Below are 18,091 nucleotides of genomic sequence, written 5' to 3' on the forward strand. Positions count from 1 at the left end.
TTTTGGAGATGAGCGCACTACCATAACCACCTGGGATACCATAGCAACCACTTAGCAAACCCATAGCAACCATCTAGCAAAACCATTGTAACCAATAGTAATCACCTGGGTTACCATTGCAATTTAACAACTATCAAAAGTAACAACCCAATAACCGTCCAAGGCACCGCATAAATCACTTGGCACCTAGCAACCCCTTACAAAGATAAGCATTGTAACACTATTTCTATTGTGTAGGGAAAAAACGTTCTACTAGATTTTGAAGCATTGCTGTGAGGATTTGATTGCATCACCACTTCTTATTCAGAAGAATTGGATGGAGCTTCATCATTCTAGAGAGAACACAGTTCAAATAATCAATTAATGCAAAGAAATCAATATTTGTTGGAATAACCCTGTTTTTTAATCACAGTTTTCATGCATCTTGGCATGTTCTCCTCCACCAGTCTTACACACTGTTTTGGATAACTTTATGCCACTCCTAATGCAAAAAATTCAAGCAGTTCAGCTTGGTTTGATGGCTTGTGATCATCCATCTTCCTCTTAATTATATTCCAGAGGTTTTCAAATTTGGTAAAACCAAAGAAACTCACATTTTTTAAGTGGTTAATTTTTTTTCTCAGATCTGTACATTTTAACAAACCTAGAGGTCCCAAAAGGTGGTCCTGATTTGATTGACAACTGAAGGAGAGATCCATCATGAACCGGAGAGAAACTCCCCCTATCCTCCTCTCCCAACCCCACCTCACCCCACTCATCTCTGTTTGATGGACAGCTCTAGAGGAGGAAGCGCGCTCTGAGGAGTAGCGCGAGAATCCCATCCCATCCATCGTGCGCGAGCGCGCCTGCGAGCGAGCGAGTGGAGGAGGACGGGAGGAGGGGAATCTCCCTCTCTGTCTGGCGCGCGCGCTCGCTCTCCCTCTCTCACACGCGCGCTATGGACGCGGTGGACGCGCTGTCCTGCGCGGCGCTGCTGGCCGTGATGCTCGTGTCCGTGCCGGCCAACGCGCTGGTGCTCGCGTGCTTCGCGTGCAGCCCGGAGATCCGGCGGCAGGCACCCGCGCTCTTTACGCTCAGCCTCGCGCTCTGCGACCTGCTGCTCTCCGTCTCCAGCGTGCCGCTCACCCTCGCCGTGCTAATAACCGGCAGGCGCGCGCCGGACACCTCCACTATCACCACTATCACTACTACCACCAGCACCGGGGGCACCGGCACCGGCGCGTCCTCGGGGGGCGGAGGATGCCGCGCGCTCGGCGCTCTGGAGACGCTGCTGAGCGCGGGCGCGATGCTGAGCACGGCGGCGCTGAGCGTGGACCGCTGGCTCGCGGTGGTCGTGTCGCCGCTGCGCTACCGCTCGCGCATGAGGCGGCGTCACGCGGCCGGCGCTCTCGCCTGCGCGTGGGCGCACGCCGCGTGTTTCTCGGCGGCGGCCGCGTGCCGCTCCTGGGTTGGCTACCACCGGCTGTACGCCGCGTGCACGCTGCGCGAGGAAGAACCACAACAACAAGAGGAGGAAGAGGAGGAGGCGGCGGCAGTGGACGCACCGGCGCGCGCGCACTTCGCCACCTTCACCGTCGCTTTCCACGTGCTCACCTTCGCGCTCTCGCTCGCGGTGCTCTGCGTCACCTACCGCGGCGTGCTGCGCGTGGCCCGCGTGCACTGCAGGCGCATCGATGTCATCACCATGCAGACGCTCGTGTTGCTCGTGGACATCCATCCCAGGTGAGTCGGTTTCAGAGCTCTGAACGGAACCGTGATCCAGGAATTCAAATTTTGTGTATTGTCAATTTTTTATCTGATGCAGTGAATCAACTGATTTATTGATTTATTATTATTATTATTATTATTATTATTATTATTATTATTATTATTATCATATTTACACTATCATCTTGACAGTGCATAATGTTAGGGGTTCTGTACACTTCCGCACTTAAAGATTCGCACTTAGGTCACTCTATATCTGATCACCATCTTATTACTCGCCATCTGATCACTCTACGTCTGATCACCCTCCTATAATTTCTCTCCATCTGATCACTCTCCATCTGATTACTCTCCATCTGATCACTCTCCATCTGATTACCCTTCATCTGATCACCCTCCTATAATTACTCTCCATCTAATCACTCTCCATCTGATTACTATTCATCTAATTACTCTCCATCTAATCACTCTCCATCTGATTACTATTCATCTAATCACTCTCCATCTAATCACTCTCCATCTGATTACTATTCATCTAATCACTCTCCATCTAATCACTCTCCATCTGATTACTCTCCATCTAATCACTCTCCATCTGATTACTATTCATCTAATCACTCTCCATCTAATCACTCTCCATCTGATCACTCTCCATCTGATCACTCTCCATCTGATCACTCTCCATCTGATCACTCTCCATCTGATTACCCTTCATCTAATCACCCTCCTATAATTACTCTCCATCTGATCACTCTATCTGATTACTTTTCATCTAATCACTGTCCATCTAATCACTCTCCATCTGATTACTCTCCATCTAATCACTCCCTCTGATTACTTCATCTAATCATTCCTATCTGATTATTCCTCATTTTATTACTCCCTATCTGATTACACCCCATCTAATCACCCCCCATCTGATCACTCCCTTTTTGATTACTCCCCACCTGATTACCCTGAATCTGATTATTTCCTATCTGATCACTCCCTATCTAATTATTCTCTTTATCTAATTACTCCATATCTGATTACTCTCCATCTGATTACTCCCCATCTAATTATTCCCCATCTAATTACTCTTCATCTGACCACTCCCCATCTGACCACTCCTCATCTAATCACTTCCCATCTGATTACTCTCCATCTAATCACTCTCCATCTAATCACTCCCTATCTGGTTACTTAATCTAATCATTCCTATCTGATTATTCCTCATTTTATTACTCCCTATCTGATTACACCCCATCTGATAAATCTCCATCTGATTACCATTCATCTAATCACTCCCTTTTTGATTACTCCCTATCTGATTACTCTGAATCTGATTATTTCCTATCTGATCACTCTCCATCTGATTACTTCTTATCAGATCACTCCCCATCTGATTACGTCCTCTAATCATTCCTATCTGATTACTCTCATCTGATCACTCCCTATCTGATTATTGAAGCATCCACTATAACCACAACAATAATATTTATTATTATGATTATTATTGTTGTTGTTATTATTATAACTATTACAATTTTTATTAGTTTGTATTATTTTATTAATATTAGTTTTTATTATTTTTAATGAATAAAGCTGTGTATACTCTGACTGTAAGAAAAATGTAGTACTGTATTTAAAGCTGTGTGAAGGACAGTCCTGTGTTTAAAGTCAGTATAATCAGTATCTGTAGAAGCGAGCAGTCTGAGACTGGAGCTTATTTTAGCTGCTGTACTCGAGGGAGCAGCGTTCAGCCTCAGGACTGAGCGTCCCGCGCTAAGACGTGACATTTCGTTATGATAGCGAGGCCTCGAGGGCCTGCAGAGAAGATGGGCTTTCAGCTCCACTCTGACTGTTTCATAATCACACTTACACACTAACACTAACACTGCTGTTAAAGCAGCCTTACACAACCAACCTGCCCTAAACTATCAGCTTCAGGACGATGCTGATGCTACTCTCATCAAGGATTTCCTTGATTTTTGATCTTTTTAAAGAAGTAAAATTACAGCTTGAAACTCACTGCAACGCTGCATTGAGGTGTAATAGGAGAATTAGCAGTGCTCTCGTCTCTGTGCCGGAGCTCCTCTGAGCTCAAACCAGACTCTGTAAGTTTTCCGAGGCGGCCGCGACCAACGCTAACGAGAACTGTGACCTGCTTTCCGACCTTTAGTTCTAACAGTTCTACAAGGACTACTGGTTCATTCTTTACAAACTAACATACAGACACTCTGGCAGAAGCTGAAAAGAGACCGAATATGTCTGTGAAATCCAGAAAACGAGAAAGAGAAACTAATCCGTCTGAAACATTTATTACACTCTGCAACTGTAGGGGGAGCCCACAAGCACAAAATCTTAATCCTACCTAGTGGAGCTTTAAAAATGACATTTCTGAAGTAAAGCAGTAGCTTGTTCAGCAGTTAACTGTTGTAACAGGACCTCAGGGAAACGTTCTCTGCAGTTTTTGTTCATACTTTGTTTTTTTACCTAATTTTAGTATATAGATTAGGTTTTTAATCTATGCCCTGGGTACTTAACGCAAGCTAAATAGTTAACTAGGTTAGCCAACTCAGGTTAGCTAAGTTAAGTAACTTGTTTGGTGAAAATGACGGTGAAACGCAAAGAGTAATAGAGAGGGAGGGCGGGGTTTGGGCAGTCACATGGCCTCCCGCCTCCCACCTCGGCCACACCAGTTCTGGCTCCACTTTGCCAAGATGGCAGCTTCCATTTTGGCCATATTTTGGCTTCAAAACGTTGTAATGAGAGTGAATGGGGACGCCCTGTCCATACTTATATACAGTCCATGCATTAAACACCACTGGAAGGAGCTGGATCCTATAGGCACAGTGCAAAAACACATTGTCACCAATAGGTGGTGCAGGCAAAGATGTGCCCACAAATAAATAAGCGATTCAAAAATACACATTATTACAAACATTATCATCCACCAATATCATAATAAGAGCTGTTATTATTAATAAAGAAGCATATATATTAGTTTATATATATTATATAAAGAAGTATATATATATTTTCCAGTTAATATAGAGCATTTAAAGCTGAATGTAAGGTGCCCGAATTTAGGGGACCCTTGTAGTTCCGCAGGTCTTGCCTCTGGGGGCACCAAAGTAAACAAAACTTAAATTCTTAAAAAACCCATTTTCTTTCAAACTCAAACGAGTGCTAGACTTTAATCTACACAGATTTTTCTCCTAAAAACTGTTTATTTGGGGGAGTAAAGTGCTTCCGTTTATCTACAGTAAGCTTAGATTTTCAATACTGTGATTGAAATGGCCGAAAATAAAATAGAATTCTCTACTCCACTGCAGTAAATACAAAATCACACTTTAAATTGCTCCCTAAAATGCTAATGCTATACAAGCATTTCTGGACAAGCTAAAATATCCATTAGCCACACACATGTATGTCCTGAAAAGGTAAAAAAACTTATACGTACTTACACTCAGCTGGTTATTTGTTTTAGTGTTCGGCAGCGATGTCTGGAGGAGCAGAGAAGGCGACGGCAGCGAGCGACCAGGAAGATCAGCACCTTTATCGGAACTTTCGTGCTGTGCTTCGGACCCTACGTGATCACAAGGTAAAAGTTCTTACACTTAGTTAGAGCTGAAACTAACGAATCAATTAAATCAATTAAAATCAATTATTAAAATAGTTGGCAACTTAATAACTTCATAATCGATTAGTTGGGTCTATGTTACTATACACTTAAGTACACTTGCTATTCCCATATTGAGCCGTAGCATTGAGCCACGGGTGAAGGAGATTAATGATAAGTTCGTAGAGCCTGCTAGAGTAGTAAAACAAGATGTGTCTCATTTTTTGTAAATCTATATCTCACTCACGTTCAGCAAACATGTTAGCATTAGCATTTTCCCCAGACTTTTCACTTCTGCCTAAAATTCCAACTTAAGTGTAAAAGCTCATCCAGCAGTTCCAAAACAAGCCGTATTTTTGGTCAAGCTAACATTAGCAATATGTTCTATTATTTCTCTGTTACTAGAACCGTCTAGAGTAGTAAAACAAGATGTGTCTCATTTTTAGTAAAATCTATATCTCACTCACGTTTAGCAAGTTTGTGTTCCACCTTAAATGTGGTGTCAATAGGGGTGGGCGATATGGTCCTAAAATAATATCACAATATTTTATGCTTTTTTTTTTTCGCGATAATGATACTCTTGGAGCTATGGCAAAACACTGAAGAAAAAAAAATACACTACTGCAACAAAATCAAAATTACATTTCACTATTGCATACAATATAATATTGCACAACCCTAACTGAGATGTCATGATACTGATAATGCACTCCAAATGTCTCCATTTATCCAGGATTAAAGGTAAATAAATGATAATGGACTGATACAATCATAGTAGATACATAATTAGAAATGAGAACAGTGTGAAGTTTTCTTTTGCTAAAAACAGCAAACAAAGTAGTACCCTGATGTGATAATTAGTTGTGGGTAATATGGCACGATATTTCAGGGTATAATATTGTTTACGATATTCAAAAATGTTGGAGATATCATTGTATCCAATACAATATGGCACATCTCTAGGTGGCATTTACGTTCAGAGTAAAAGAAAATTAATCAAAACACATTTTTTAAATTATAAATTTAAAGCCTTTTTCTTTGTGTGGAAGTGTTACACACACTGTTGTTGTGTTATTAAGTAATGATCATAATAGAATTCATGTACAGTAACTGTTGGGTTTATTCTTCATGTAAACAATAATATTTTTAACCCTGAGTTCTCCAGTAAGCCAGGGTGATATTAGCTAGCGGTCTGTCCCATGTAGCTTGTTTTATCACTGTAAAAATGCAGAATACAGTCTGATAATAGTCGCCTCTGCGCGAAAAAAGCGCTAGCCCTAGGAGCGATTAGCCGCTAATGCTAATACTGCTCACGCAGTGCTATCCAGGGTTAGCAGCAGGCTGCAGTCTGATAATACTCACCTCTGAACGTCAAAAGAGCTAGCTAGATTCTAGCGCGGTTAGTGGCTAATGCTAATGCTGCTCCAGTCTCTGTGCTGGAAAACTAAACTGAAACTCCTGTATAACGCTGTACTTCAGCGGAGTGTCTTTACTGCTGCTTAATACCTGACTGGTAAAATTCATACATAAGGCGCACTGGATTATAAGGCGCACTGACGATTTTTGGAAAATTAAAGGATTTTAAGTGTACTGTATAGTGCGAAAAATATTGTACCTGTTTGCTTAGTAGTGCAAAATCTTTAGCAAATAACAAATTAGCATTGTTAGCATTGTTTGGTCAATAGTCTATACACTGCAAAAAACTAAATCTTAGCAACTGAAATTTTCGATTTTTAAGGCAATAGACCTTATTTTCTTTTCTGACAAGACTTTTTGTCTTATTAAGCTTTGTAAGTTAGAGTAAGTAAGATTATTTAGCTTATTTTTGGAATAATAATCTTATTCAGTCTAACTTAAAATTTTCATCTTATTTTACATAATTTGAACTCAAAAATAAGCACAAAAATTTAAGGCAACAAAATCTGTTATTTTTGCTTAATTTAAGTCTTATTTTACTTATTTTGAGACTTTTTGATTACTTTTTTAAAGAAATCTTACCAAGAAAAATTAGCTTACCCCACTGGCAGAGTGTTTTGCTTAATATAAGCATATAAGTCTAAATTTACATATATTTTGTATAGTTTTCACCAATGAATGTTTTTGCAGTGTATATACTGTAGGTCTCTGGCTTGTTCCTTTAGTTGTTATAGCATCAGGCACGATTCCAGTCCATTAGAGAAAGCATAGTTTGTATAAAAACACACGACATGTTCTATCTACTTTACCCACTGCTGTTCTGAACAATAGTTGTATTTTTTATGGCCGTAGATGTAGAGCCTGATTAATGCAGCTCATCTCACGTCTGTAGCCTAGACTTTGGATGTCGGATAGAGCTATTTTCTCAATTCTTCTTCAAGGACATTTTGAACTGGTTGTGTGAGAGCTTGTGTGTATTTTCTTGAACAGCATTCCTCATGGACGAGTGAAAAAGTCCAATTATGGCTGAAACATTCGCCTATATAGACGTTTGTATGTGAGATCATGTTGCTTTAACTGCTTTTTTTTTTTTTTACTCTAGAACAAACTCGCTGAACCTCAGCTCTTAGTCGCTTAGTATTTGTGGGAACAAAATTTCAGCTTCTCCTCACAATGTCATCTGACATTATTGTGTTCTGCAGCCTTTTGACCAAACTCCTCATTGTGATTCAGTGGAAAAGCCTCACATTTCTAGGGAATCATTTCTCACACTGGTTATTCATCACAACCATCTTTCTAATGTTTGTTTTTCCAGACTCAGCTGAGCATGAATCAAATTAAAATGGGAGCGAAAAATCAAATTAAAACATATCCCATATCATTAATTCTGCGATGGCTAATTGCTCTCCCGTGGTTTGCACTGGGATTCCCTTCATCTTGTCTTTAATCTTTGCTCTTTGTTGTCTTATCAGACGCTTCCAGCTGTTTAAATGAAGATACAGGCTGGGCTGAAGTATCTGATGAACTCTCTGATTGAGTGTACAGTTTACTCTGGATCAATGTACAGTATCTACATACTGAACGTCCACTAGTTCATTTGGAGGCGGTTCTTCTTTGGACAAGAGAAGAAGTGAAGATGTTTCTAAACACATTCATTATTTTATTTGGGTTCTCCATCAACACATACAATGATGTAAAAAAGTGCTTGCCTCCTTACAGATTTCTTTAGTTTTTGCTTTTTTGCCATACTTACATTTACAACTTTAATAGGAGACAGAGAGAATACTTTAAATGATGATTTCATTCATAAAGGGAGAAAAAAAAGCTATTCAAGCCAATCAAAACCAGTTCACTAACCACAACCAGGCCTGATTACTGCCAGAGCTGTAGAGTCAATCACTTAATCACTTAAGTAGAACCTGTCTGAGAACAAGAAGCAGCTAAAAGATCTCAAAAAGCAACAAATTACGCCGCAATCTGAAAAAAACAGCAACTCAACAACGGATCACATCAACCTAGCAAAGGTTACAAAGTAATTTTTAAGGCTACAGGACTCCACTGGTCCACAGAAACACTGGTGAACTCTTCCAGGAGTGACTGGCCAAACGAAAGTATTGTAAAAGGGCATGGACAACTCATCCAGGAGGTCATAAGAGAACCCAGAACAACATTTAAAGAACTGCAGGTCTTGCCTCAGTTAAGGTCAGTGTTAATTATTCATTATTAAGAAAGAGGCTGGGTGAAAATGGTATTCTTTCTAAGGCAAAAACTGAACAAAAATTGCCAAATTCACCAAAAAAAAAATATCTTGATGATTCCCAAGACTTTGGGTAATTTTTTTTTTAGACTGACATGACAAAAGTGGAACTTCTTAGAAGATTTGTTGTCAAGGCGGCCACCCTAAATATAAAGCACTGCAGTAAAGCCTGGACTTAAAATTAAAGTCATTTTCTAAAGTACAGCTTTTCTGAGTATTCATTGGCCAGTTCTGCACAAAACTGATGTACAAATCCACCAATTACAGAAAAGGATTAAATTGTGAGTTTCTCAACTGTACTGTATAAACACAAAGACAGCAAATAGACATCAGATTTGATTTGCCTGTGTGGTCTTCCACCTCAGATATATCTATAGAGTAACCAACAACAGAAATTAAGGGAAATGAGGAAAAATGAGTCTTCAGGTTGCTCAGTAGACCAAGGTCATGCTGCTTCTACATCAGCAGCCGGAGTCTGAGAGAGTACAGTAAGCCGTTCTGGCCGCCACAGCCTTCTGTTGGCTAATGTATCAGGGCTGGTGATCCGACGCTTTCCTCTTTCCTATTTCTTTCACGTTGAATGGTACATTGGTGGCAGTTGAAAAAAGGCGGAGTCTGTATCATAACATGTATCATCACATGTATCATCACAATCATCCCTTTTTCTTTAGTGTGTATAAAAGCTGAGTGCATGGCCATCTCTGAGTAAATACTCACAATCTCCTATAGGAACTGATTCTTAGTGGAGGTGCAGATTCATTATGTTGGTATAAATGAAATGAAAGAGGTGAAGTAAGGGTGGAGAGCTGGAAAAAAAAGAGCTCATCTTCAGGCCTCCGCCTTGTGCTCTTCATATAAAGGAGTGACAGCTAATGCGCTAATGTGCTAATGGCCTCGCTTTCTTTACCCAACAGCCTATATTTCTCAATACGTGTGATTGATGGCTTTATTGTAATTGTGTTTAGGGCTGTGTGTGTGTGTGTATAGGAGTGTGTATATGAGTGTGTGTGTAGTGTGTGTGTGTGTAGAGCGTGCCTGGCAGGCTCGGATGGTTCAGTGAGTGTGTTGTCATTAATTATATCTGAAGAGCCGAGCGCGATGCTGAGGATTATAATAAAATAACACAGCAAAGCTTTTATACACGCCAGCTGCCATCTTACAGCGATGGGGGGGAATACTCAACATAGAGCATGTGTGTGTGTGTGAGAGAGTGTGTGTGTGTGTGTGCGTGTGTGTGTACCCACAGGGCCATTTGTCTCTTGTTCATTTACTCATTCTAAGTCAATGTCACCCTGGATTTTACTGGAGCTGTAAGTATTAGTATAATAAGTGGTTCTGAGGCGGTTCCTTATGAACGCAGAATAAACCCAACCCGCATGAGTTAATAAATTAACCTATTAATCTCCAACAGCTACAAAAAGCTGCGGAAAGTGTTCTGATTGGTCTAAAATGGGGTATATAGTAGGGGTGTCATGATTTCGATATTTCGTCGGAATCGATCGAAATTATGTCATGGTAATTATCTCCACTTTTATCAAGAAGACAGCCATTATGATGCTCAGAAAGCACCAGATCCCCAGCTCTGAGGCATCAGCCAACAGAAGCCTGTGCTGGTGTTCTGTCAAATTATGTTACCCATCGATATGTGCTTCCTAAAGGCACTGCGCATGCGCTGACCTACACTATTTAATTATTTATCATGTTTTTTTATATAATAAGTCTGTTACAAAATAGAACTCACTGTCATTGCAGAAAAAAGAGAAAATGAAAACTAATAATAATAATAATAATAATAATAATACATTTAGTAATTATTATTTGAAACATTCCAAAAGCAGTATGTAATGACCGCTTATTGCCATAACCATGATACAGTGATTTATGCTATCCAAATATACTAACGCTAAATCTACTGGGATTTCTACTGGGAGCATGCTCTAATATGGTGCTTCTTTTGCATTTTTACAGTTAAATATACGCTAGGCTTGCACGATTTGGCAGGGTAGCACAACTGGACAGAACACCGGCTATCATCATGGCCCACTGTGCTCTCTCGCACTCCGACCGCTGATGTAGAAGGAAAACGATTGAAAGTAGCGTATCATAACGGGAGCCCCATTATAGTTGTTTTGTGTTGTTTATTGCTGTTATTGTTGTTGATTTATAGTCATTAGCGAGTTTTTCGGAGCTTCAGTAAATGGTTACAGTACTGTACTGCTTCATTAGAACTGTGTGAGTGACGTTAGTAATGAACACTGCAGTCACTCAGGGTGATTAGAAAACAGCAGCACTCTGAGTCTCGGCGCTCGTTCCCCCGATCGGAGTTAACTCAAACACAAACACCGCGAGACGTTACTGGAAATCCTCCCGATAAGCATGAAAAGCTTGGTGCGCCGGGTCACGAGAACCGGGGAACATAACAGGCTTTTAATTGGCCGCTCGCCTCCAGTCGAACGCTCACGCGACGCTAGTGATGAAAAATTAATTGGATTGTTAGCGACCCTCAGAGCTCCAGCGTGCACCGCTCCTCCTGCGGGGGAGGACTTCCTGCTCCATGGAGTGAAGGGGATTTTGACGGGTGGAAATTGGCTAAGAGAGGGTGGAAATCCCTCTGCGAGAGCGGCACAACCTCATAACTCCACTCCTCAGAAGAGCAGAACAGAAGGAGAGAGAAAATGAAGCGACGGATCTGCGGCTGGGAGTCAGTTCCTCATTGGTGTTGTTGTTTCGAGCGTCGGGTGGGACTGGGACGCGTTGTGTTCCTGAGCTACTGGAGTTTATTCAGCAGATAATCAGACTGGTGTACCAGTAATCTCAGCAGGGTGTGAGTGTGTGAATGTTGCTGAGAAGATGAAAGAGGAGAAGATCAGTAATAGGGGTCATTTTGAAGATTTCCCATAAAAACAGTCAAATATCATTGTTGTCCAATGAAAAGAAAACAGCAACTTTACAGGAGGGAGAGAAAGCCTCTTCAAATTTCAATGGAAGTCAATGTAAAAGGAGTTAATTTCCAATAATTTTGGTGAATTTTTTATGGTCCATTCATCAATAAATCTTCACACAGTATTAGGGACAGTTGTGTTAAAATTATGTAAAAAAAAAAAAACATAAATCAACAAAAATGAAGTCTCTTTTTTTTCAATGGACAGCAATTATATACACACTGCACAAAGAGAATCTCATTGGCTTATTTTTATATATAAATCTTTTTCTGGCCATTTGCCAGCTAATATCTCTTATCTGATCTCAATAAATAACAGTACATATTAGACTCGCTCCAGCAGCTGGATTACTTGTTAAGCACAGAGAGTTTTTACTGGAACTGGAAAAATCTGCTTTTAGCTACTGTGAACCATTCCATCAGAAAGCCTGCGACTGCTTTAACTGAGTTAATTCTTTCTGTTATGATTTAATTTGTATTGTTTTATTCATTAGATTTTAATTTATTAAATAATTAATTAATTAATTAATGTATTTATTTATTTATTTATTTATTTTTATCCTTATGTTTTTATATTTTTATTATTATGTTTTAGTCCATTATTATTCATTTTATCTCATCCTATCATTTTATTATTACCTTTATTGTCATTTTATGTTTTATAAATGTATTACTTGACATATTACATTTGACATCTGGTTCAGCAATGGGTGCAATTTATTTAAACTGCTAAATACATTCATTTGGAGGCATGTCCACAAATATTCGGGCATATACAGTGCAAAAACTAAATCTTAGTAAGGTAAAATGATTTGATTTCAAGGCAATGAATCTTTTTACTAATAAATGTGTTTGTCGTATTAAGCATTTTAAATGCAAGATTATTTTTAATATTTTAGAAATAATGATAATTTACTAATTTTAGGAATAATAGTAATTTGATTTCAAAATAAGCACAAAAAGTGACCAGTCTAGTTATTCTGATTCTTATGTCCTAAGTGAAGTAAAAAAAAAAAAAAGTAATTTGCTTAATCCAAGTTTTACTTCACTAACTTTGCAATTGCAATTTTTAAGAAATCTTACTAAAAAATGTGCTTACCCCATTGGCAGATGTTGTGGTTAGTATAAAACTATATGTTTCAATATGTGTATATATTGTCTATTGTCTATTTTGCAGTGTAGTGTAATTATTATGCTTTATACATCAGTTATTGAAGCTTCTTTAAAGATTAAAAAGGTTTTAAAGTTTTTAAAGCTTTTTAATATGTTGTATGTTTAACATATAATACAGATGTTTTTTTAATGTTCTTCATGCAAATGCAGACATTAAATATCATTATGATTTGTATTAAAAGTGAAATTTAGTGACCTGTAGTGAGTAAAACTGGAACAGATCATGTTCTAAGGTTTCTGCTCTCTGCGCCGCTGGATCAGTCAGGAATGTGAACTCGTGTTTCCACTGCAGGCCCTGCGTTTTCAGTGTTGACCATTTTTGACCATTTTCGCTGCACCTTTGACCTCTCCACTGAAAATAGCGCTTCCCACTCGACCGGGCTCAGCTCAAGAATTCAGTTTCAGTACGTTCTACTCTTCCTGCTGTAAGCATGAAGATCCAGAACTGAGACACGAGAATGAAGCAGAATAATAAGCTCCTTCAGGAGACTGCAGCTCAGACAGTCAGGAATAATAGAGTCACTGTGTGTTCATGCTGGGAATAGTTCTGTTGGGCTAAAAGTGATCAGTAATTGTGGATATTGTACATTACACACTGCTGTATGGATTTTATTTCCGTATATTGTGTATAAGATCATCCAGTGTTTTAAAAGAGCAGGAGGGAGACTCTTGAAGGTAGATTCTTCTAAAGTCTGTGCACAAGAAAGCCCACAAACAGTTTTCTGAAGACATGTCAACAAAGGACATGGATTAATGGAACCATGTTCTATGGTCTAATGAGATACAGTGTAATTAAACTGATGTTAATGATAGTAAACTCATAAACTCATGCCGAAAGATCTACAACTCTCAGGTTCTCCTGTCACCAACCCATCCAGAGTGATAGAAGTTGCACACTCTCCACTACCGATTACATCAAAGTTTCTATCAACTCTAACTAGGAATTTTCTAACAGATTCTCCCTGAATATATTAGACATGTTTAGATGTATAATAACTTTGTAACATTAATTTATAAGCTGCCCGACCAGAGGAGGATGGGTACCCACTTCTATATACTGTGATGATTTCGTATTTTTTTGCATGTTTGTCACTATTAAAGATTTCATATCATCCGACTAATTGAAATATTAGTCAAAACATCAACTTTTATCTCGTCAGTCCACAGAGTATTTTCCCAAAAGTCTTGGGGGGGACGAGCTTTAATATTCTTTTTGCTCAGCAGTGGTTTTCGTCTTGGCATTCTGCCATTTTTGTCTAGTCTCTTTCTTATGCTGGAGTTATAAACGCTGACCTTAACTTAGGCAAGTGAGACCTGCAATTATTTGGATGTTGTTGTGGGGTCTTTTGTGACCTCTTGGATAAGTCATTGCTGCGCTCTTGGGGTAATTTTTGTTGGCCGGCCACTCCTGGGAAGGTTCACCACTGTTCCATGTTTTACTATTTGTGGATAATGTCTCTTACTGTGGGTCTCTGGAGTCCCAAAACTTTGAAAATGGCTTTATAACCTGTTCCATACTGATATATTTCAATTACTTGATTCAACTACTTCAATTGCTTCCATTTTTATCCATTCCTTTGGAAATTGGCATGATGTTTAGCTTTTGAGTATCGTTTTGTCTACTTTGCTTTGTCAGGCAGGTCCTATTTAAGTTATTTCTTAATTAAGAACAGGTGTGGCAGTAATCAGGCCTGGGTGTGGACTAGAGAAATTGAACTCAGGTGTGATAAACCACAGTTAAATTATGTTTTAACTGCCAAGGAAACACTTTTTACACAGGGCCATGTAGGTTTGGATTTTTTTCTCCCTTAAAAATAAAAAACTTTCATTTAAAAACTGCATTTTGTGTTTACTAATGGGGCAAACACTTTTTTGTATTGTTCTTAATAGTACATGTGATAATATAAGGTACATAAGAGTCTTGGTTCCTTCCAAGCTATTTTCCTCCTCCATTTCTGAGGTAGTCAGAAAGGTAGGGCCACTGGTTGCAGGACTTAATTAACCTATATCTCTTCTTTCTGAACATCTGAACAGCATTGCAATCCCACTTTCCCTTTTGGGTTCTACTATTTAAAAAAAACGAATGTGTGTTTTTATACTCTAATTTAGCATTTCTCTCTTTTCTCTCTCTTGGTAGGATTCTGGAGCTATGGCCTGGAGTTCACATAAGCGAGCAGTGGGGGGTGCTGTGTAAATGTTTGAGCTACAGTAAGGCGGCGTGCGACCCCTTCATCTACTCGCTGCTCCGACACCAGTACCGGAAAACCTGCTCCGACCTTCTCAACCGGCTCCTCAAACGGACCTCGCTGAACTCAACTGAATGGCAGCGCACCAATGGACCCAGCACCGTCCTGCAGACCATTGACTTGAACAGAGAACGGACGGAGAAGGATGGAGCGCCATGAGGAGATGGAGGAGGTCATATCCTACTCCAAAAACCAACCAACAAACAAACATACATACAGCTGGGATTGGCTGGTATTGCACTCTTCTGTGGGAATGTACCAGAGCTGGTCATGGATTCCAGGAAGCTTCAGACATATTTTGGGTTAATTCCCTTTGGAATAGAAGGCTCTTGGATGTCCCGTCATATGTGAACGCTCCACAGCTCCTGCGGTTCAGGAGTTTTAATACGTTTTAATCTCTGGAGAGATTTTTGTAGGATTTTTCTACCAACTGCTGCACTGAAGCTGCACTACTGAAGCTGTACATTTCAACAGACGCTAAGAAAAAAAAGTATTGAGAAAGTATTCAGGCTCCTTTGGATATTTAAGGTTGAAAGATGTTACAGGAGCGGAAGGCAGAAGTGGATTTGGATAGATGTTGGATTTCTTTTGGTCAGGAGTTTCTATTTATCTACATACAGTATGTCCATTTGTGAGATCTACACTGGCTGTTATTATTAGGATTATTAGTGGTGCGATTGTGAGACTACACTACACTGTTTCCAAAGGAAATGCATGCACTTGGATAGACGAGTTTACTGAAATGTAGCACCTGTAACTAGCTCAAACTCAATGTGCTCCCTAGACTGGAGTTTAGTGCTGCTATCTACTGTATTCTAGAGACTATCTTTGAGACTAACTAAGTTCTAGTGTGAAAAGTAATGGTGTAAAGGAACATTTTCTAGACTTTCTAGACGGTTTCCAGAACTCTACATCTATAGAAACTGTTTTAAAGTGTCTAATCTACTGTATATTTCTTTCTGCCTTTGATTCTCTGGCTTTGATTCACTACAGAGTGAATGATGGGGCAGAATTAAATGCAGAACCTACGATCCATGAACCCATGAACGTACAGTGCAAGCTCTGAATTCTGAATTTCTTATTGAAAACGTCCAACTCCTGTTGTGTTCCCCCACCACCACCACCATTCCCATTCCCATTCCTACTCCAACACACACACACACACACACTGTATCTAACACTCTCTGAAACCAATTAGAGCCAGTGGTTGGCAGCTGAGAAGGGTGGACGGAGGGAAGTCCAGCTGGACCGCACTCAAGCCTGGCCTAGATCGAGTGTAGCCTAATTGACAGGGTTTCTTGAGCCAGAAGATCCTATTGGACGAATCACAGCCTTCGGCGCAAGTTAATACCTTTTTCCTTTAGAGTCACTGCATTACGATTGAGGGCAATTAGCTTTGTAATTGACCTGTAGGTGCTCCTACTGTAGACCTGAAACAGGGTGCTGGTAATTATTAGCAGATCATAATTATCTACCCATGTGTCGCCCACCTCGCCTTCTTTTGTAGGGATGTTTAGAGATATTGGAACCATATTGGCAGATAATTGCCTTAAACAGATCTTTTAAACTACACTATATTTCCAAAGGTATCTGCTCACCTCCCTTGTGTTTAGTAATATAAGGTTTGGATTGAGCTGATTTCCACCCGTTCTCATTTTTCTGCCCTTTCTTGGGCTCTCTATCTTCTTTTAAGGGCATTTTTGCTGGCCATGTCCCAATTCACTATCCGGGGCAGCGATAGTGTATTGGACCGTGACCCTGGCGACACGGATTCAATCCCACGTGAAGAGCAGTGTGTTTATTTATTTATTTTTTTCCTTTTTTCTTGGGTTTACCTGCTTTGGGATCAACTGATCTGCAATTGGGTTCAACAACCCTCTGGGCTGGAGAGCTACAAGTCTGTACACTTCATTTTCCAAAACAGATTTTTTTTTTTGCGGGCCACCATGTAATGGCTTGGAAAATATCTGCCAAACTTAATTGTCGACCCCTGCTCTATGCTCTACTGTAAGTTCTTGAGCTAGTCTGAAGGCCACTTGAAGTTTCTAGGTCTGTAGTGACTGACTGAACACAGTATGTTGGTGGCCTTTGCAACTACAGTGGCTTGCAAAAGTATTCATTTTGTCACCTTAAAACCACAAACATGGATGTGGATTTTATTGAGATTCTAAGTGATAAACCAACATAAAGTAGCTCACAATTGAAATTGAATGAAAATTGATACATGGCTTTCATTGTCTTGCTAGGTCAGGACTTTGACTGTGCCATTCTGACACATGAATATTATTTGATCTAAAGCATTCGACTGTAGCTCTGGCTGTATGTTTAGGGTCATTGTCTTGCTGGAAGGTCTATTTCCTCTCCATGTTCAAGTCTTTTACAACCTCCAACAGGTTTTCTTCCAGGATTCTCCTGTATTAAGCTCCATCCATCTTCCCATCAATTCTGATCAGCTTTCCTGCCCCTGCTGAATAAAAGAAAAGCATCCCCACAGCATGATGCCACCTCCACCATGTTTCACAGTGGGGATGGTGCGTTCAGGGTGATGAGCAGTGTTTTTTTTTTTTTACTTTTCCACCACATATAGCTCTTTGCATGTCACTGTATGCACCTCATCATCCACTGACCTTGCTCTCATGTCATTTTATGTAGCCTATCTCTTTGTTGCTGAGTTGCCTTTATTCCCAGTCACTTTTAGCTTTGTTCTCATATCACTGACAGTTGACTATGGAATATTTAGTAGTGAG

General features: G+C 39.9%; 1 protein-coding gene across 1 annotated transcript; it reads left to right on the plus strand.

Annotated features, from left to right (window-relative positions):
- Positions 1 to 803: 803 nt before the first annotated feature.
- Positions 804 to 17,280, plus strand: LOC103028304 (G-protein coupled receptor 26). Its single transcript, XM_022666079.2, has 3 exons — positions 804 to 1,722; positions 5,180 to 5,293; positions 15,236 to 17,280. The coding sequence occupies exons 1-3, from the start codon at positions 938 to 940 to the stop codon at positions 15,501 to 15,503; spliced, it is 1,167 nt and encodes a 388-aa protein (XP_022521800.1). The 5' UTR covers positions 804 to 937; the 3' UTR covers positions 15,504 to 17,280.
- The last annotated feature ends 811 nt before the right edge of the window (positions 17,281 to 18,091 follow it).

Source organism: Astyanax mexicanus, chromosome 15 (assembly GCF_023375975.1).
Source record: "Astyanax mexicanus isolate ESR-SI-001 chromosome 15, AstMex3_surface, whole genome shotgun sequence".
In the NCBI taxonomy this organism is placed as follows: domain Eukaryota; kingdom Metazoa; phylum Chordata; class Actinopteri; order Characiformes; family Acestrorhamphidae; genus Astyanax; species Astyanax mexicanus.